This window comes from Cavia porcellus, unplaced genomic scaffold (genome assembly GCF_034190915.1).
Source record: "Cavia porcellus strain 051 isolate PalLab524CR breed Dunkin Hartley unplaced genomic scaffold, mCavPor4.1 scaffold_9, whole genome shotgun sequence".
NCBI classification, from domain to species: domain Eukaryota; kingdom Metazoa; phylum Chordata; class Mammalia; order Rodentia; family Caviidae; genus Cavia; species Cavia porcellus.
Genome location: NW_026947492.1, coordinates 23,298,213 through 23,319,453, shown reverse-complemented (window position 1 = coordinate 23,319,453; position 21,241 = coordinate 23,298,213). Strand labels below are relative to the sequence as shown.

Below are 21,241 nucleotides of genomic sequence, written 5' to 3'. Positions count from 1 at the left end.
TTCTCCAAGTAATTAGGAGGAATTTTTAAAACACCCCAATTACTTGTCAAGATTTATGGGCTGGGAGTGTGGCTCAGTGGTAAAATGCTCTCTAATTTATAAGGGCAAAGTCCTGGGTTTAATCTCCAGCACCACCAAAAATAAATAAATTTAGGATAAGTTTGGAATTAATGGGCTCGGTCACAATGCCTTCACTAAGTAAACAATAAACATTTGTGGAATTAAATGATATTGACAATTACAAAATATTCAGAGAATTGTTTCAACTTACAAAATTTTGAATCACTTTCTAATTTGATGTTAGAAAAATCAAAGGCCAGGGATGACACTGCTCATGAGCTATTCACAAGTTAAAAACAAACCTGCAAGGAAACCTTCAGCATCTTGATTTTTAAAAGGAGTTTAAAACTTAAAGAACTAGTGAAATGAAATAACAGCTTAGCTCCAGATAAACCTGACTCTGGATACGTCCTGAATCCCGTGGATCTCTTGACTTATTTACCCATAGAATGGGAACAAGAGAAGCAGTTCTGAGTAACTGCTAATAAAACCCTATTTGCCTCTGGCAGAAATACAAGTTTTAGTTGATACTGATCATTTTCCCAGACCCCGATTTACACCCACATTCCAGTGCCAAACACCCTAAGCTTCCGAGACCCTGTGTGCTGTGGTCTCTGACTGAAAGACCAAAGCCACAGTGGAGACTCGGGGATCACTTCTTGAAGCAGCAGCCGCTCCCTAACTCCGGGAGAAGTCACCTACAGGTCGGCACCTCACTTAATTTTTCACCGAGGCGACACACAGTCTTTGTGATAAAATGAACCCAAGGACAACACCCCAAAGAACTTGTTTCTCTTGGACCCACCAAAGAATAAAATGTTCTCAATGCTACCTCTTAAAATAATTATGCTTCTCCAAATGTTCCTTTTAATTGGCTGGTTGACTGTCTCCGGGCGTGATCACGCATACTTATCTCTGGTGCATAACCAAAGTGGAACAGTCTCTCGGATTTCTGAGAATCCTAATGAGGATGGTGGTGTAGAAAGAGCACTGAAACTATGTAGAAGCAAGGATGTGATCCCGGCCCTTTGCAAAAAGCAATCTTCCACTTGGGGAGGTTGACGTGTGTGACCCCTGCCAGCTCAAAAGCTCATTGCTAGCTCTATAGGACTGACCACTGGAGGAAATGGGGAGACTCTACAGAATCATTCTGCCAGAAACAGAGAAAAGGGCCTATAGGTTTTAGTGCTGGAAAAATATCCCAAATTGCAAAAATAATTAAATATCTATATTCCTCCCCCCGGCCCCAATACATAGTGTAAATCTGGGTTCTAAGCATAAATAACTACAATCAGTTATAAATAACTAGCGTCATAGGACTGTTTGTCAGTGTCTTCATCCGAAAACCATCAAGGTGAATTATTACTACATTCTTGTTTCTGTGAAGTAAGTTACCCATTGTTTTTCCAAATTTAGAAAATCTATTTCTCAAGAGTAAACCTAAAGGCAGAGCCTTCAAAAATAATAGTCCCGCTATCTCTGCAATCTACACCATCCTGAAAAGCCAGCTTCATGCAAGTGATTTTCCCACCATAAAACATTTAATCACAACCAGAAAAAGATAATAATCAAACCTAAAATTAAATAGTATTTATGATATCATAAAAGGTACCTCAGTTGGGGCCCCTTCTATCACACTGTCATTTGAATGTTTACGAGAGACAATTACTGATTTCTAAATGGCAATATATTTCCATTCTGAGTGGAGATTACCGAATGGGATTTTAAAATATGATCAACATATCATATACTAAATTTAGGAGACTTTCTTCAGGCTGTCTTTCAAATTTTATTTTAAATTTAATGATAAACTTTCCTTAAGTTTGGCTTAGAAGAAGAGGGTTCCCTTACCAAATATATACTAACGTGATTTAAGAGATCTATTGAGAAATTTAGAGACAGTTTTCTAGGACCAAAATTACTGTTTTTTATACTAAGGGTCTGTTAAACAATAATTTTCCATCAAGACTAAAGTGTTTAATAATCACTATCAGGTGATTATCTGCCTAGCCAAAAATACTTTCATTTCTCTGTTTACTTGAACACAATAAAGGCTCTTCTGCCTGAGGAAATTCAGTACCATAAATTGACGGTTGGATTACTAAATTTAAACATGAACTGCTTAATTATATAGAGATTTCCTAACTTCTGCTACTGCTTTTCTATCCTTTATGTGCCTACTATTGTACACACTGGCAATTCTTTTAACTGAGGAATTTTTTGTTCTTTTAAAAAGTTCTTTACTCTCCTTTCCCTGAAAATATTTACTTCTTTTGCAGTTAACTAACTTTAAGCCAGCAAACAAACAAAAATAAAATGAGAAAATTCATAACTTTAGTTCTAATTATGCGTTTCACTTCATTTGAACTTTTTAGACTCTGGTTGTACCGGAAGTGCTAAACACTTATGTCTATTTGAAAAGAAAAGTCAGTTTTGTTTATGGATGTCAGCAAATTATTGTCATTAGTTTTATAATTTTTGAAAAGATTACTTTCATCCGTCCTAAGATTTCTGATCCTCAATTTAACTGTTAAAAGCAACCAAAGTACTTTGAAAGTCTGGAATTTACAAAATCCCTGAGAAGTCACTAATGGGATTCCCATGATCTAATACATGTAAGGCTTTAACTGTAATCGTAAACCCACTGAAGGCTTACGATTTGAAAGTATGAACGATTGTAGCCAGTTTTTATGAGTTTAATTCCACTAGCAAATCCTGGTTTCTATATTTTAACTCTCAACTAGAGCAAAATCACAACATTTTGAAAGGAATAATGTAAAAGGAGAAAGCACTGGAAAGCAGGGCAAGAAAATCATTGCCAGAAATCACCTTCTGTCACAAACCATCAATGAACTTCTAGAACACAAGACTGAACAAAACTTTAGCCTGCAATGTAGGTTAATTCACCTTAGGAACCGCCATACTACCTACGAATCTCTGTATCTTCTACTAATTTCCCACAAAACAGAACTTAGCCTAAGCTGGTTGTTATCTGAGGTTCTTTACTGTTGATTCTGGCATGTTTTCGTCCATGATCTAATTCTGTGACTTCAATAAACCAAAAAAAGCTGCCTCCAAATTAATACAAAGTCACTGAAAATTCTTCCAACACCAGGCCATGCACAGGTTCTGAAGAACCGTGTGTTGTGTCAGGAACCTTTGCAGTATGCAATAACTGGGCTGGGTGCACCGAAATTTGTGATTGAAACAAATCATCTCTTTCCCTCAAATAGATTTTAGTTATTATAGCAAATAGTTGTTCTCAAAAGCAAAATTTAGCCTACTTCTCCTAGTCAATATCAATGCAGACTATCTGTCCAAGGTGTCACAAATAGAAGACACACAAATGTAAAAACAATTTTAAAAATCAGTATTAAGGAAATCTATGATGATTCTCAAAATCCTTTGTTTCTTGTCTCATATAGTTCTTAGTTTGTAAAATTCACTATTACAAGGCTTGTTATGGGATATCAGGCCTGATTCTATCTTGCAGACAAACTATACATCAAAATATTAACAGTATTCATTTGACAACCAAACACATAAGAATAACTTGATTTTAAAATAATTTTACCATATGCATTGTTCATTTACTGATTATCCTATAAGGGTCATCAGTGAAACGAAGAAAAACTACGCGATTCCAAGCATTGTGTCCTAGAAGCTCTTAGGCTGACTAGCCCAAAAAGTCTTTCAAAATCGCTGCTGCCTCTTGACTGTGTTTTTTCGATGTAAGGATAATTTAATTTATTTCATGCCAACTGTACAACAAACAACCTCGCAGGCTCTTTTGGTTTGGAAGCACCGAATATTTGCTTTTAGTGGAAAGCCTGATCAATAACTTTCCTGAGAAAATTTGCTTCCAAAAAAAATTTTTTTGCTACGGTCACGTTTTCATAACTTAAATTCTGATGAAACTTAGAGCGCTTCTTAATGCAAGGTTCTTTTAAAATGCCTTTCGATTAATTTTCTACACAAACCTACAACTTTTTTTTCAATACACATATGAAGCTTTCTTTTCTACTGATCTCAGCTCTTGTAGAGAGGGGAACCGGACCCGTGCTACGTTTTTAGTTTTTATTATTGTTGGTTTTAGCCACTTGAACGCGGCCTGATCCCCTCCTCCGCACATGTCCCAAAGGCAACTGACTCCAAACTTCCCTAGGACATTTCAAGTAAACTTCGATGAATCCAGGACTGCTGTGAACCTCGGAACAAACTCGCAGAGAGGCATTAGGAGGTTGAAAAGCTAATTCAAGGGGACAGGCGGCGGGCGGGAAAGCCCGAGTTGAAACCCACAACCCCACTTCCTGAAACAAGGACTCAAGCGCTGAATCAGGTCAAGGATTTGAACTTTCTGACTCGAAACCACAGCGGGCGGGGAGGAGGAATCCACTTGGCGGCGCAGGACTGCGGGAGCGCCCCGCTGCAGGCCTGCGCTGCCCCAGCGCGATTTCCGATCGCGGCTTCCACACCTTGCCGGCCCTTCCCGCCAGGCTGCAGACCCTTTGCGATGCCCTCGCCGGGCAGTCTAGTGCCCGTGCCAGGGCGCGGAAAAGACTCCCTGCGCCTCTTCCACTCGCCCTCGGGTCGGAAAGCGAACCTACAGACACAGGCGCGAGGGCTCCTGGCGCACCCCACTCACCCCCTAGCGGAGCGTCTTACCCGTACAGGAATGCAGGGGCTTGGGTCGCACGACCAGCGACGGGCACACGGAGTAGAGGGAAAGTTTCTCAAAGTAGTCACAGGTCTCCTTGGACAGGATCTCGTCGATCATGAAAGTCTTGTAGCGCCGCCTGGCTGCTTTGAGCTGGCCGGGCGAGCTCAGCCGCAGTTCGGCGTGGCAGTGCATGGTGAGCCGGGACGGCCGAGCACCCGCCGCCCTGAGCGCGACTGCGAGGGCCCGGCCGGCGGGGACCGCGGGGGTTGGCGCGGGGCGGGGGCGTCAGCCCCGCTAGTCCGCAGCCAGACAGACTGCCCGGCTCCGGAGGCGCGCGGAGGGGAGCGGGCACGGGCGCGCCTGCTGCGCGGCTACACCCACCCGCAGATCAGCATCTTTGGCGAGCCTTTTTGGGACAAGTCAGCTGTCAATCAGCGTGCTCTTCCCGCAGGGCCAGGTGCGGAGTGCCAGGCGAGGGGCGTCGGCGCCCACCCCCGCCCCTGCCCGCCTGTGGGACCAAGGCGCTGACCTGAGCGGCTAGTGCCCAGTAACTCCCGTCTCCTCCCCCTTCTTGGTGTCTAGCGCTCCTCTGCCTGCCTCTCTATTTTAAGATACTTGCTTTGGCTCTCCTCCTCCACCCCACCCCCCTCAACTCCAGGTGTGTGCGCAGGGTGCGCGCGCGAGAGTGTGCGCGCAGTGCGGGCAACGCGCGCCGCCAGCGCTAGCAAACAGGGCCTCCGCCCGCTGCTTTTCCAGGCAGTCTCTAGTGCGCACCTTAGCCAGGGTCCTGCACCCACGCGGGCTGCGCTCTTGACACCTGCAATCTGCGGGTGGGTTCCTCTAGTACTCCCGCCAGAAAGAAGTAGAGTCGAGCCCCAGCGCAATCGTTCCCCTCCACCCCGGACAACTGAGGTCCTTTTTCGGTGTGGACCGTTTCCTGAGGACCGCGGCTTTGCCTCCCTCCAACCCCGGCTTGCAACCCCGAAACCCTCAGCGAGCTCGCGCGCTTTGGGCATGAGGTTTTTGCGCGAAGCTGAGGCTTGACTGTTGCATCACCCAACCTCAAACCATTAATGACCATGTGTCAGTCCCTTAAATCAGTAACAAAGTGCAAAAAAAGTACTGGACGCATCCATTCTTTTTACGTTTAAGCCTTATTTATAAAATATTTTGCCTCGCCGGAAGGGATAGGCACAACGCAATTCTAGGGTACCGCAGTGCCAGCGGGCTTCCAAGCAGCCAGCCCGAATCAGGCTTCCAGAGCGCGATCCTCCCGGCCCTGCGGCTTTCCATTCCAGAGTCCCGAGGCGCCATAGGGTTGGGTAGCCGCGAAGGCAGCTTTTTGGGTGGTTTCCTTTTTTCTGGTCGTAGCTTCAGATTGCGCCGCAGTTCCTATCTGTAAGAAGTTTTGTTTTCCATGGGTAATGGTTGGGTCTTCGACCTCCTAGCCCAGCCTCTGAGCCCCGACTGCCTGCGCCGCGCACCGCTATCGGCAGGAACCGTTGCGTTCGCGCCCGGTTCCACGATTTTGTCTCGAACTGGTGCGCGGGTCTGGAAAGAAAATGTACTTTAGGGAATAAGAATACAGAATTGCAGACACGGACAGTCGGTTAGATCTTCTTGCCTCTCGCATTCTGGAAGCAGCCGCGAGTCTTGGCGGGCTCTGCGGAGCTGCTGACCCGGGACCGGGTTAGCTGAGCGAGCAAGCCAAAGCGTGCACCTCGGCTGGCGGTTAAACTCAAAGGAAGGGGGACCCTTGGAGAAGTAGTGATCAGGGGCATATAAGGTCCAAGTATTAATAGATCAAGCCATCACCTATGGAACGTTAGACGTGGCCGGCAACCCGCAGTTGGAGACCTTCCCAAGTGTCAGAAAATGTCGTGGTTCCCCCGCTCCTCTCCATTTAGAATTGTTTTTATTCTCCAATCAGATGTGGGTCAAAGGCCCGCGAGAACAGCCACCAGGTGTCCCACCAGCGGCGCGCCTCTGGCTGCAGGGGCCCAGGGTTGCCCCTTGGAGCCTATGCCCAACCCTTGGTTGTGCCTTGGGGTCCAGCGGCCTGTTGCCTATCTAAGCTCTTCACCCCCGGCCTCTTCCCACTGAGCTCACGCGCAGCCACCCAACGCCACGTCTTGATCTTTGGCGCGAACGGAGCAGGAGACAGTTGCTCAAGAAGCCAGGGCTGCATCCCAGGGGCACAGCGTTTGCGCAGAGATCAGTCCTGGCGGCCCATGAGCTTTTATTGCCCCCAGGAAAGTGGGAGACTATCTCCACTTCAAAGAAACTGAGTGTCCATCAGGCTCTGAGAGCCTGGCTAAAGAAACTACGAGGCGTGCTGGGGCACAAGAGCCTACTACCTGAGTGACAGCAGGCACCCTGATGCCTGGCTGCCTGAAGAGGCGCTGAGCTGGCCCTGGAGTGCGCACCTCGGAGCGCGCCCCGGGGCACCCCGCGCCGGCTGTCTCAGTACTGTCCCCGACCTCCAGACTTTGCTATACCCTAGGCGCTTCCCATTTCTCTCACCACTGTCTCTCTCATTTCTCTTTCCTCTTCTTGTTCCCCCAGTTTCTTGGTTCTCTTTTCTTCCCCACTGTTTCTCTCTCTAAACTCTGGCCTTGCCCAGGCTCCCCACCTTCCCACTGCCCTGAGCTGGATGGCTGCGCCTCTGCCCTGCCTGCCAAGGTTGCAGGTCCCTCATGAGGACTGCGGGCCGGGGGCAGCGTCCAGCCTGGCCGGAGTGGGCCCGGTGCAGCCGTCCTCGGCCCTCTGCCCTGGGCTGCCTCTGCTCTTCTGGCTTCGTGGTCTCCAGCCTTCTTGTTCCTCCTCGCTTCAGCTCAACCATAGATGCAAAATGCACCCGTCCCCTCCGCAGATTTGATCTGAAGTATCTGGTGTTCTAATAACTCCAGAAGTCACACATTCCCATCAGCTTGCTGAATTTCCCACTTTTTCTATTTTCTACTACAGAGACAAGAAATCTCCTTGGGGTGGGGGATCCTGAGGATGCCCAGACCCAAAGTTGATGAAAGACTGCAGGTCTCCCAGTCTCAGGGGCTCTGCTGGTTCTAATCCGAGCTGGGCTCGGTTTTCCCTTGTAAATGGTAATCATCACTCCTCCTTCTCAAGGTTAGCCCTTCATAATCTGTGCCTTTATGGAGCATGTTCCTTGTCATTGGATTCCCTCCCTCCTTCAAGACCCAAAAGCTAGTTTGAGACCCATCTCCAGGGCCACCTCTGGGAAAGCGTCCCCCCTCCCCAAGGCTGTCCAGGGCTGCTTATATCTCTATCCTAGCATTTCTTGTATTGTAGTGTCCTTTTCACCCACTGGACAATGAGTTCCATAAGCCAATGCCTAGTGCAGGATTATTTTTCTTGTGTTACAGTTCCCGTGCAGCACCTGGCACATGGTCGATTCTCGGTAAACGTGTCCTGAATAAATGCATGAAAGCTGGGGAGACGAAATTATATAATGCATTTGATTGGACATCAAAGCTTAATTAGTTGTACTAAGTTTGTCTTTCTGTTTAAATGAGTCTCTCCTCTCTCCTTGATAATTTTGGGCTTTCAGCAATGGCATCTAGCCCGGTTCCCTTTTGGTTCTGAAGTCCTGCTTTTCACTCCCTCTTTGTGGCTCTCAGACTGCGAAGCACTTCTGTGAGACGCAGCACACTCCAGCTGTCAATCACAAAGTGGAACTTGGGTCAGAATAGTTAGGGGTTTTGTTTCCAACATTAATGAAGTGGCTGGAACAGCGAACATCTGCCAAAGGGGCTCAAACTTTTTCCAGCTGCTGGAGACCCACGGACACTTCCCAGCCTCCTGTGACTGTACCCGAGCAGTGTCTGGCCCTGCACCCACAGAGGAACACACACCGAGAGGAGGAGACAGTCTGCTCTGCTGCACTGGGCAGGCGTGGAAGGGGAGAAATATTCACACCCGTCAGGAGGTCAACCCCACCCCTCAGTCTGGCTCAGAATTTCTGAGGCCAAGCCACCAAGAGAAGGGGACGGACACCTTTGCAATGGTGGGGCCAGAGGCTCTGACAACCAAAATTTAAAGAATCCCTCTTTTGCATTTTCTCACACACTCAATAATGCCACTGGCCTAGAACTTATATTATTTTTTAAAAAATTTTATGAAGACACATTGATCACATCTATCCTGAGGAGTTGGTACATACGCATAAGCATTTTAATTCTTTTAATCTTCCTTACCCTCCCCGTCCTTTCCTTCCTTCTGTATCTGGATCCTCTACCTACTTGCAAAATATCTAACTGCTTCCTATTATCTATCTTTTATCTCACTTTATTAATTCTTTGGGTTTCTCATTTAAGTGAAGAATACTTGAAGTTTATTAAAACAAAATAGATTTTTTAAATCCTAGGATGACATTTAATTTGTATCTCCTATCTAACTCGGCTTTAACTATTCTTTTATCATACCGAGCTATGTGTTGATGTAAATACTCAGAAGCAGCCAGGATCTATCTCATATGTACACTAATTCATTTTCCAACCATCTCTTCTCTGAACGGTGCAGGGGAGCACTTCTTATATTCTAGTCAAGTGTATTTAATAACTTGCATTTCAGCTGCTAAGTTTTGAAATAGTTTCAGACATGTAAAAGCAAAATAGGGAAAGCTTTGTAAGTTAATATTCCCCTGGGCCCCAGGGCCATGCCAAAACTTCTTGCTGTCTGTGCAACCCAGCACGGCAGCCACGAATAACAAGTTAAAGGAGGTGTCTGAGGAGGCCAGCTTATTTTTAATGATGATATTAATTTACAAAAACTGCTTTCATACACTAGAATTTTTAAGAGAAGGCACAAATGCAAGCCACTTGACAAATGGGCTTGGGAAGAACTGACTACAGCCTTCTGTCTTTTCTCAAAATCCCTGTTTAGATTGAGGAAAAAAATAAGATAACGGCTGTATCTACAGAACACTGAACACTTGCATGATGACGGGGAAATCCGGGAAACCATACAGATATTTCTGAATTCTGAAAAGCTTGGCGTGCAGTTTCAGATCTGAGTATTATTTCTCTTTTTAAATTATGCTTTCTTAACATCCTCCAACCATGTTTCCATCCATACCCTGCTTCTTTCAATTATCTCAGTTGATGTAGCCAGGAAGAAAAACTTAGATCTCCTAACTGTACCATAATATTGTGAAAATAGATAAGCACATATGCAGAACCGTTGGTTTAGCCTCCCCCCCCCCTTACCCAATTCCCCTTTACTAGAGAGAAAGCTGCAGGAGGCGAGAAATATAGCTTAGACCTGATTAGGCGTATGGCTGTCTGGGGTAGCAAAATGAACCTCCGAGTACTGTAAACTTGTTCCAATTCTGGCCAAGTTACTGAATAATTCCCCAATGTCTGGTCCTCAGTCAGTTCCGGTTTGCAGGACAATTCCACAGGACATTGTACACAGCACTAAATCACGAGATGCCCGTCTCCTATCAGCTTCACTTTTCCAATAAAATAAGCAATGTGCTATCAAAAATTAATGCAGGTATAGAAAGCATAAGAGCCTACATCTGCTGTTTGCATACGTTTGGGGTTGGGTTTTCTCCAAGTTCAAAACACAGAATCAACATGAAATTGAGAGTGGGAGGGCAGGAATAGCATGGGACTATCATTAATTAAAGGAAATGGTCCTGGCCACCCGGGGTCCAACTGCAGACTCCACACATCTGCAGGTGTCAATCAGTCTAACCAGCCCTACTCAGGAGACTGCATCACTTATGGCTCTCGCTTTTTTTTTTTTTTTTTTTTTTTTTTTGGTCTAAAAAAAAAAACCATGATCCTACACCCATTGGGTGACATCTCATCCAAAACATCTCATACAATCTTTATTCTCTTCTTGGCCCCACGGAGCTCTCAGTAGCTTTTTTGTGCATCTCTGGAATCATACTCAAGGCAGGACAAGGGCAACCCAGTGAGGCAGGGTTTCAGAGCACACAGGCGGTGGGTCAATCATGAACACGGGCTGTTATCAAGGACAGGAAGGCTCCTCTGGCAGCCAGCACAGGGAAAGACTCATAGAGCCCTCTGCCTCCTGAACACAGGAAGGAAAACACAACACTTCAGGGAGCTGTGGGTGATTAAGGGAATATACTTGCACAATCGTTACTATGCTGATACAAAATAATATTTACAAGGACACCAGTGCAGTATGTCAATCAGACAATGTAATAATGGTCTCTGCGCTCCAGGCACTTGAGAAAGAAGAAATTTGTACAAACTCCTGGACACAGGTGTTAATCACGTACTTAGGTCTAAGTGCAGGGTGTGTGTGTGTGTGTGTGTGTGTGTGTGTGTGTGTGTGTGTGTATGCACATGTATGTGTTTATATTTCCCTTTTTTAGTGGAGAGAGGAAAAAAGACAATGCAAATAAAAAGAAAGAGATGTGAAAATCTTACTTAGTAAGCAAATTTAAAAGGAATTCTGAATTTTATAGGAGGAAACAAAGAAAAGCTGAGCAAGCTGCCCAGCCCACAGTGTCACACTGACTCTGTCCCTCTCGTTAAGCTCAGCACGTGTTAAGGGTAATGTAAACACTTTGTTCCCTTTTCTAAGAAGCAGTCCACAATTTGAAATGTTTCTTATAGTCATAGGCTCTTAAGAAAAGGTTGGTATCTGTGAGCTACTTATAAGGAATACTTTCATCACCAATAGAGACTGCAGCACAGGCCAGGGTGCTCAAAGCAAAATAATCAAAAAAGATTAGGTGGAAAATTCTGATATTAAGCATTCACTTTTATATGCTTCAAAATTTAACAGAAGCGAGAGTAGCCTTTTCTGGATAATCTGGGTCAAATCAATTTTTGCTTAAACTTTTTCTTAGAAGACTTTTTCTGCAGATAAATAATTTATACCACTCTAGACAGACAGCTTCCAGGACAACTTTTGCAGGTTTTAATGTTGGAGCTTTTTGTTCAGTACTTTAAAATGTAGGCGTCCTCACATCTAAACAGGCTGTATTACCAAAGTAAATGAACTAGACGGTGCTGGTCTCCATGCGTTCTAATTACACAAGCAGCCTGCCTTTTTAAAATGGGATTTGAAGTCATCATACAACAGAGAATCTCCAGTTCCACTGCCAGTCCACATCCTGATACGTTTACTTAAGTCAATTATTGAATCTCTTAGATTATGTCTGCAGAACCTGCCAAAACATCTGGCCATTTCAATCAGTTCAATAAAAGATTCTGCCAAGTCTGAGGGGAAATTAGTCAAATTACTCATTTATATAGGCAGAACAATAGGTTGTTTTCTTCGGGAAGGCTGTAAATGGATATAGCTCCAAAGGTTTTGGCTTTCTTTTTTGAAACCAGAATACAGGCTCTAATTCCTGAAGGAGCTTGTGATTTTTTATCAGCTAATGTTTTGGTAGATGTTCTGACTGATCTTCCGTCCAAAATGTAATGGGTATGAAGATGACTTATCCACGTCTCTGAGACAGCTCTGTGCTGTGCAGTTGAACTTTATGTTCTGAAGGTTGGAACCAAGCCAGACGTACACAGGACTAGTGTTTGCTAAGTATTGAAAAATAAAAGTAGCAGTACTAGAACATACAGAATAATACTCATTCCCCCTGGAGCCTACTGGAATTGCTATACATAGGTGTCTTCACTTTAACAAAGTCTGACACATGATTTTAATTACCAAAAGCAGATGAATACACAGCTTTTCATTGCAACCTCCATGCACAAACTGCTGTTTTAACTGCTGTTCTCTAAAATCAAACTAATACTGTACAGTCCTTTGATTTCTTACATGGTCTCTTCCACAGATATTTGGAGTTTCAAATGATAGTCACACCCCCAAAGAGAAACAAATGCACAGAGAACAGATGGAGCAAGAGATACAGCAACCCAACATTTTGGTTCACTATCCCATTTTTCTTTACATATCTGTATGCTCCCTCATAGACTAAAAGTCCTCTGATCCAAAACACTCTATAAAATGATTTGGCTCAGAAATCTGCATTAGAATACAATGAATAAACACATTTAGAAGAAAAACATTAGAAGAAAACATTCCCATGTTCATTCGGGGCCACAGTAAGTACAAATAACCTCTCAGTGTCTAGTTTATTATGACTGTTATTCTCTACACATAGTTTTGAAGTTTTAAAAAAAGATGGGGATAATTAGAAACAATGCCTGTCATAATAGAATAATATAAACTTTGTGCAAAGGGCCGAGGTGACTCACCTTCCAGAGTATATGATCTCCGTGTAACTTGTTACATGTCTATAGCTTAATTGTTTTGTTGTTAATGAACTAGAATAAAAGTCTGCCAGCTTTAGGAGAAAAATGAGTCTTTGTTTCAAGGACAAAGGAATTAAAAGATCTCAGTTTTCAAAGTGGAAGCAAGATGGTTTTTTAAAAGAAAACATTGTCTTTTGAATCTCAAGGAGAATCTTGTTTTATTAAAATTTTTTTAAAAAGGAATTTTAGTGATAGCTTAACCAGGCTAAATGGTAAACAAGAAGGACTTTACTTTTGACAAAGGCAGACTGGAAATTGATAAGACTGAGATTTTTTTTTTTTTTTTTGAACAATTAGGCAGAAGTCTTCTAGACAAAGAATAGAATTAACGAGGGTTCTCAGAACAGGCCATGAGGTTAGCTCTCGGTTAACTTCTTGTGGACAGAACTGAAGTTCTTTTCCCCTCTGTAGGGGCTAATTATGTACAGTGGTATTACTGCTCTTGTTTTAGTTTTGACTTTTCATTTTGTTTTGGTGCCAGGCATTGAACTCAGGGCTTCATTTATACTGAGTACACGTATTACAACTGAGGTTCACCGCCAGCCCCTATCCAGAGTTTATACCTGCACATATGTACCTTGATTTTAGAAAAACAGAGTCTGCTGCCAATAGCTTGGAGGAAAAAAGGGAACAGAATGTGAAAAAGAGATGTTAAACAGGAAGTATCACTGAGTTGGACATCCCAATCAGTTCCCGAAAACCTAAAATTATTAACATGCATTAAAAAAACTTCCTGGCCTTCAGTTCAAACATCAGGACACACCTGCCCATATATACATGCAGAGTAAAAACAGATAAGTTCATTACTGTCCTGGTCACAAACTAAGAAGTCATTTGGAGCACACAGAAACCGACATAAAAGGGCCGAAGCCAATCACACGCCGTTTGTGGGAAATGTAACCTGGTTTGACATTTCTGGAGGGTGGCTTGGCATTATGTCTGAAACTCAGAATTGATCCAGCAACCCTGATCTAAGACTTGAAACCAAAGGTGTGGTTCTCAAATATGACGATACACATAACAACCCAGGAGAACTTGTTTAAAAACTGCCAACTGCTAGATTCCTGCCCCCAGAAATTTGGGAGTGGGAGGACAGACATTTTTAAATGAACAGTTCTCCTGATTTTGCTACTGATTAACAACCAGGTTGCCAAAAAGATCATAGTATACGAGGGAAAAGCTGTAAGCAGAAAGAAATGTTAGTCTTAAGATGCCTTAAAATTGCTAGAAATTAAAAACTGTCATTTGTGAACCTCAGATTCCTTGTTTATACAATGAGAATACATACTTTTGGAGATATTATGCAATTAAATAAGAAGATATAGATATACAAGATATAGATATGCAAATACATATGTAAAAAGAGAGAGAAATACATATGTGTATATATCAATAAATGTTAATTTATGGCTGCAACTCTGAGTTAACAAAACACACCTAAGCAGTAGAATGTATAATAGCAGTTTTTAAAACTTTGTTGCTCTCTCTCTCTCTCTCTCTCTCTCTATATATATATATATATATATATATCTGTGTGCACAGCAAAGTCCCAAAACATATCCAAATACTAGTAATAGTAATAAAAGCTTGATACTGAAATTTTGATTTCCCTATGCTCTCTGAAGTTTTGAATAGTTTCAATTATTTTACAATTAAAATAGATCATTTTCCTCAAAAACTATAATATTTTTCAAAAGCCGTATTTAAATTTTTAAAAATTTAATGTGCACTTTGACAATACCTACATTTCTGTCACGCATTTCCAGAAAGCTTCTACAAGCATGACTTCACGTGACCTCGAGCAGCCCGTGCCTTCTTGCTCCTGTTATATGGATAAAGAAACAAGATATGGGGCTGCTCGGGGTCTCCCACACTCAGCCACATACCCAGAGCCAAGTTCAAGACCAGATCTTTTGGGTCCGAATTTGGTGTATCTCCTCGTGAGCAGTGTTTCCACACCAATCTCAGTTATGCTTTTAAAAGAAACAGAATTCGAGCTATGTGAGTTTCTATTTTTCAATTACTGATCTCATTTGTATTTTTCAATACTGAGATCTTGATGACTTTGACATACAGGGAACATCAGGAAGGAAAACACAGGACACAGGAGAGTCAGGGTGCAGCAGAGGCCAAGTTTCTGGCACCGCTAAGCATCTCCTGCGCAAACAGACAGTCGTCTGGAGACAGACAGACCCAACAGCCTGTTAAAGACATTTCATGTGCTGGCAAAACGAGTTACTAACGATGTAGATGTGGACTCTTAACTGGATTTCTCTAGGTTCTCCTGAATTTTTCACCTGTGAGCCACCGAGCCCAAGTGCACCAGGGCCTGGGGGCCAGAAGATTCCGCAGTGGCCCGGGCCAGCCAGACCCCAGCCCGAGCAAGGCTCAGGGGTTCAGCGCGGCGGTCACTGCCCTCTACCGGAGAAAAGGGAGGTGTGGCGTCTTGTGGCGTCTCATCTCCCTCTACTGGCAAGGACAAAGCACCGTACTCCAGGAAGACGGGCTTGGGAGGGGAGGAAGCAGAGATGCTCGCTGCTTAGGAGGCACCTCCAGGATGCTTGCTGTGACTCTTCCCCCAGCCGGGAGGCAGATCAGGCGTGCTCTTTAGATGTGACAGGAGGGCCCTTGGCTGGTCCCAACTCTAGTTTAAAAAGTCTAACAATTCCTACCATAGAGAGTTTTAACCAACCCCATCTAAAACAACTGTATCTGTCTTAATTCTGCATCTGTTTCATAAGGGCATTGAACAAAAGATGCAGAAGCAGCAAGTGATACTTGTGGAGTGTTCACAACACACAACCCAAAAATGTGGAGCTGTGCGCTGGGATCACAGAGTAGGAAAGGATGCTGCGGGTCCAGCCTGGGTGTTGGCCTCAGCCCTCACAGAAAGTCCTATCTTCCTGTGTCCTCCCTAGACACGGTGCTAAATGTCTACATGGTCAACAATACACACATACACGCACGGCATTTTAATGAATTTTACTCTGCCTTTATCTGCTCTCGACCGTATTTTCACATATCCAGCTTTTATGAATCGAGGGCACTTATATGACTCTGAATTTATCGATATACCTGGTCTCCTTTAACTTAGGTAATAAACTTTCAGAAAAGACAGTAGAGGGTCTAGCTAAAAAAAAGGAAAATATAGAAGGTAAAATGTTAATAACACAAGGAACATAAAAGAAGGAAAACAGAAAAAATTCATTTGCTCCTAGCAAGGACTTAGATATTTTCCCATAGAAAGGTTATTTCAAGTAATAGAGCATACAGATCAATCTTGCTGGGTGTGAGAGCCATTATGCATGTATAACGCACATTCCTTCCCCCTAAAAAATTTCAAAACAGAATAAAACGACAAACTACTGCAGAACTTTAGACAGTCATTAAGAAGTTGGCCTAGATGCTACACTCCAAACGATGGTTTAATCAATCAAATAACTGCCTCTGAGAACAGAGTATCATTAAAGTGCTGGATATTTAATACCACTTTCTTGCATGACAGCTTTTTTTCCCCTTTATATTGTATTGTACTGTCCCACCCATGGTCATGTGTCATAATTCAGTGTTGGAGGTAAATTTCTACAAATTAAATATAAAGATTTAAATTTATCCAAATACTTAGTGAGCATCTATTTTGTCCCAGGAACTATGCTGGTCCAAAGATATGCCCTCCCCTTCCTCAGAGTAGCACCATAGTGGAGAGGACAAAGTTAATGGGCAGTTCTCCCAGAGACCACGTCTGGGGCCTGATCCATTCTTAACAAGAATCAAGAAAGCTTTCAGGAAGAACTGGCATCTAAGCTGAGCTCTACAGGAAGACTATAAGTGAAGAAGGAATAAAGAAATATTAAGAGAATTCTAGACAGCAAAATGAGCACCCAAAGCCTAGACAGTGGAGCTGCCCTGGGACCCACAGTTGTCAACTCTGGCTAAAGCAGAGTTCTAGAGAAGAGGACGTCAAGAGAGACAGGAGGCCAGAGGCCAGATGATGAATCATATTTTAAACTATGCCACTGATGTTATCCTGAAAACAATGAGAGGCACTGTAGGATTTATGGCAGGAGAGTGACATAATCAGACATGTGCTCCTGCAAGGCGGGCGTGAGCAGAGAGCGGAACAGAGCCAGAGTGACCGAGGGAGAAGTCATGGATGTGCCCAAGTGGGCCACCGTGGTTTTGTGAAGTAGCAGAGGTGAAGAGAAAGGAGAGAAGGGATCTGAGGAAAACTGAATCCATGAGACTCAAAGATTATTATGATGTGGAAAAAGTCAAGAATGACCCCATTAATTAATATCTAGAGTAGAAAGAACTCCTACAACTAATGTAATAGCAAAAACAACCCAATTTAAAAATCAGCAAAGGGCTGGAACAAACTTTTCTCAAAAGAAGTTACACCAATGATCAGTGAGCACAAGAAAAGATGCCGACTATTGTTAGTCATTAGGAAAATCCAAGTCAAAGCCATGGCGAAATGCTCCCTAAGACCTCCTATGGTAACTACAAGGACAGGAAACAGAAGATAACAAGTGTGGGGTAGATGTGGAGAAACTGAAAGCTTTATGCATTGCTAATTGGAAAGTACAGCCGCTGAGGAAAACAGCCAGGCAGTTCTCTAGGAAAGCTAAGCATAAAATTATCACATTCTACAGCAACTGAGGCTCTAGATAGGTATCCAAAGTAATTCAAAACAGAAACTCAAGCAGATATTTATATACAAATGTCCACAGCGGCATTATTTACAGTGGCCAAGAAGCAGAAACAACACAAATATTCAACCACAGAAAACTGGACCAATAAAAGGTACTGGATACATACAATAGAAGATAACTCAGCTACACAAAAGAATGTTCTAAAATATTCTGCAACATGGATATAGTTTTTAAATGCTATAAATGAGGTTAGCCAGACCCCAAATGACAAATGTCGTATAGTATATCAATTAACTGGAATAGTGAATTCACAGAAACAGAAAGTAAAATCCAGGTTAGCAGGAGACTGCAGGGGGTGATGGGGGACAGGGAGCACTTCTTCAGGGGTTACAGAATTTCCATAGGGGGTGAATAAAATTTTTGAAAATAGCAGTGATTGGGCTGGGGATTAAGCTCAGTGACATAAGCGCCTGCCTTGCAAGCACGGTTGTGAGTTCGATCCTCGGCACCAAAAAAAAAAAGAAAATAGTGGTGATTGTACCACTTTGTGAGTACATATAACTTTTACGTGGTTTAAAATTGACCATTTAAAAATGGCTAAAGTGGCAAATTTCATATTATACATATTCTATCATGATTTTTTAAAATAAATGCAATGAATTGAAAAACATTACACCTTTAAAGGAGGGTGGTGTGGCAGGCAAATTGTAACTCCACAGAGCTGGTAAGTGAAACTCAGCTGCACTAGTTGCCCATTGACAGCTGCAGTGATTGCAGCTCACTCCACAACAACTACAGCCTGGCTCGCATTCATCTTCTGCTGAACAACTTCTAAATTTCATTGTCTTTTCCAACTGCTTCGATAGTGACCTTACTCCAGCTGCTCTTTCTGGGATGTTTAATAGAGCAGAAATGCATGGAACAGCCAGAGTCAAGAGCACTGAGCTCAGTCCCCAAATTGTGTGTGTGCTTGTGGAGGGCACTTCACTGATGCCACAGCCATCACAGGATGCCCACATCCCTTCTGTAAAATGTGTATTGTGCGTTGCCTGGAGTCCAGCAAGTATTGTCCTATCTGTGATGTCCAAGTTCACAACACCAGACACCACTGAGTATAAGGTCAGATAAAACACTTAAAGATATCATGTACAAATTAGTCCCAGGGCTTTTCAAAAATGAAATGAAGAGAAGGATGCATTTTTATGCAGCTCATCCTTCAGCTGATGCCAGTGGCTCTAATGAAGATAAAGAAATTGGAGATGAAAAGAAGGGGATTATAACTGACAGAGGGATAATAAGCTTATCCATTGAATTATTTGACCAGAATAGATTGGACGAGAAAGTAACAAAGACAAACAGAAGTCTAAGGAGGTGGTGAATGATAAAAGATATTTACGATGCCCAGCAGCATTGACTGTGATGCACTTAAGAGAGTTTCTCAGAAGTAAAATGGATACACCTGATACTCTCCAGACCGATGTCATGTATGATGACAAACCTTTAAAGGATTACGATCTACTAATGGACATTGCCTACATTTATACCTGGAGAAGGAATGGTCCACTTACTTTGAAATACAGAGTTCGACCAACTTGTAAGAGAAAGAAGATCAGGGCTAGGGATTTAGCTCAGTGACATAAACTCCAGCCTGGCAAATGCGAGGTCGTGAGTTCAATCTTCTGTACCAAAAAAAAAAAAAAATGCTAGTGAGAAAGAAGATCAGTCACCAGAGGGATGGGCTGACAAACACTGGGGAACTGGAAAGAGACTGGGAGAGCCAGGCCAACAGCCCGGCAGCAGGTTTTCCGTCTGCCCCTTCTGATCTGCCTGGCCCCAGTACTCCAGGGCAGTCCCCTCATCTGTGGTTTCCTTACATTTCCAGTACCAGGAATGGAACCAGCAACAGCCCCAGCGGTAACCACCAATCTTCCTTTGCCCATAGACCTTGAAAATCATCAGTAAATGGATCATCAGCAACATCATCTGGTTGATTCCTGATTTATATGAATATTTTCTTGCCATTACAGCTTTATAGATGCTAATATTGTGACTATCATCCATTCTGCTTTCTTTGGTAGTGGCATTAAACATGGCTGTCAAAGATGTGCAGACTGGTGCAACCACTGTGGAAATCAATGTAGAGATTCCTCCAAAAAAGGAAGATCAAGGCCCCATTTGACCCAGCTAGTCCCCTTCTTATTATTTGCTCTTCGAATTTTTGACAGAGGCATTCATAGCCGTTAACTTTCATCCTAGAACTGTTTTTGCTGTAACCCAAAGGTTATGGTATTTGTATTTCCATTTTTATTTAGTTTTAGAAATACTTCAACTTTCTCCTGATTTTTCAATAATATTCATCATTTAAAAGTTACTTAGTCTCCATGTGTTTGTGTAGTTTGTGGTTTCTTTTGCTGTTCATTTTACTTTCATTACAATACGACTAGATAAGAGGCAAGAAATTATTTCAATATTTTGTGTTTTTAAGGATGGCTTTATTGCCTAAAATATGGTCTGTTTTGAAGAATGTTCAATGAGCTACTGGGAAGAATGTGTATTCTGAAGTCGGAGGGATGTTAGGTCCGCTGGATTATAGTGTAGCTTAATGATTCACTGTTGGTGTTTTTTGGTCTGAATGACAAATCCATAGGTAAGGGTACAGTGCTAAAGTCACTCACTACTATCATATGAAGATCTACATAAACTTTTGTGTTGAATGATATTTGTTTTGTAAAATTGGGTGATTCAGAATTAGTGCTTATATATTAACAATTGTTGTATCTTCTTTGTGGATTGTTCCCTTTACCAATATGTAGTGACTTTCTCTCTCTCTTCCGACTAATTTTTGTACTGATGTCTTCTTTGTCAGGCATGACTTGTAAAGATACTGCTTCTTGATTTCAGGTTCTATTTGCACGACAAGCTGTTTTCCATTATTTCCATTTTAGTCTGTGTATCTTTGCTTGTGAGGTTTACTTTTCACAAACGGCAAACATTTGGGTCTTGTTATTTACTCTGCTCCCCGAGTCTGTATCTTCTAATTGGAGAGTTGAGACCATTTACATTCAGAGATATTATAGAAAGGTATGTCCTAACGTCTGTCCCTCTGTTGCTTTTCTAATATTTACTTCTTTCCTAAGTCTCAATAGGTTATCTAAACTTCTTCTGTGTGTAAGAATCCTTTAAATATCTTCCAAAATGAGAACTTAATGGGCATAAAATCCTTTAGTTTGTGCTTACCTGGGAGAGTTCTTTTCTCCTTCAGTTCTGAAGGATGACTCTGAGGGATGTAATAATCTAGACTGGCACTTTCTTACTTTCAGGGCTTGACATACACCATTTCATGCCCTCCTAGGCTTTAGGGTTACTGTACAGGAGTTTGAAATTATTCTGATGGATTTATTCTATAAATGACTTGACATTCCTCTTGTATAGCTCTAAATATTCTTTCCTTGTCTGTACTCCTTTCATTTTAACTGTAATGTGATGTGAAGAGGGCCTTTTCTGGTTGTTGTATTGGGGTTCTACATGCCTCTTATATATAAATTTCTATGTTTCCTAATATTTGAGGTGTTTTTTCTTATTATTTAATC

At 42.7% G+C, this 21,241-nt stretch overlaps 1 protein-coding gene and 1 pseudogene across 2 annotated transcripts in view; one reads left to right on the top strand and one right to left on the bottom strand.

Annotated features, from left to right (window-relative positions):
* Barx2 (BARX homeobox 2) overlaps window positions 1–5,312 on the bottom strand; it is a 72,779-nt gene extending 67,467 nt beyond the window's left edge. The window contains exon 1 of one of the 2 annotated variants that reach the window (XM_063256068.1): window positions 4,726–5,312. In XM_063256068.1, the coding sequence (XP_063112138.1) occupies window positions 4,726–4,912 (187 nt within the window). In that variant the 5' untranslated portion in view covers window positions 4,913–5,312. The remainder of the gene's footprint in view (window positions 1–4,725) is intronic. The other variant, XM_063256069.1, reaches the window with a different exon arrangement.
* Window positions 5,313–18,563: 13,251 nt separating this feature from the next.
* Window positions 18,564–19,642, top strand: LOC100721437 (polycomb complex protein BMI-1-like; annotated as a pseudogene).
* Window positions 19,643–21,241: the final 1,599 nt, after the last annotated feature.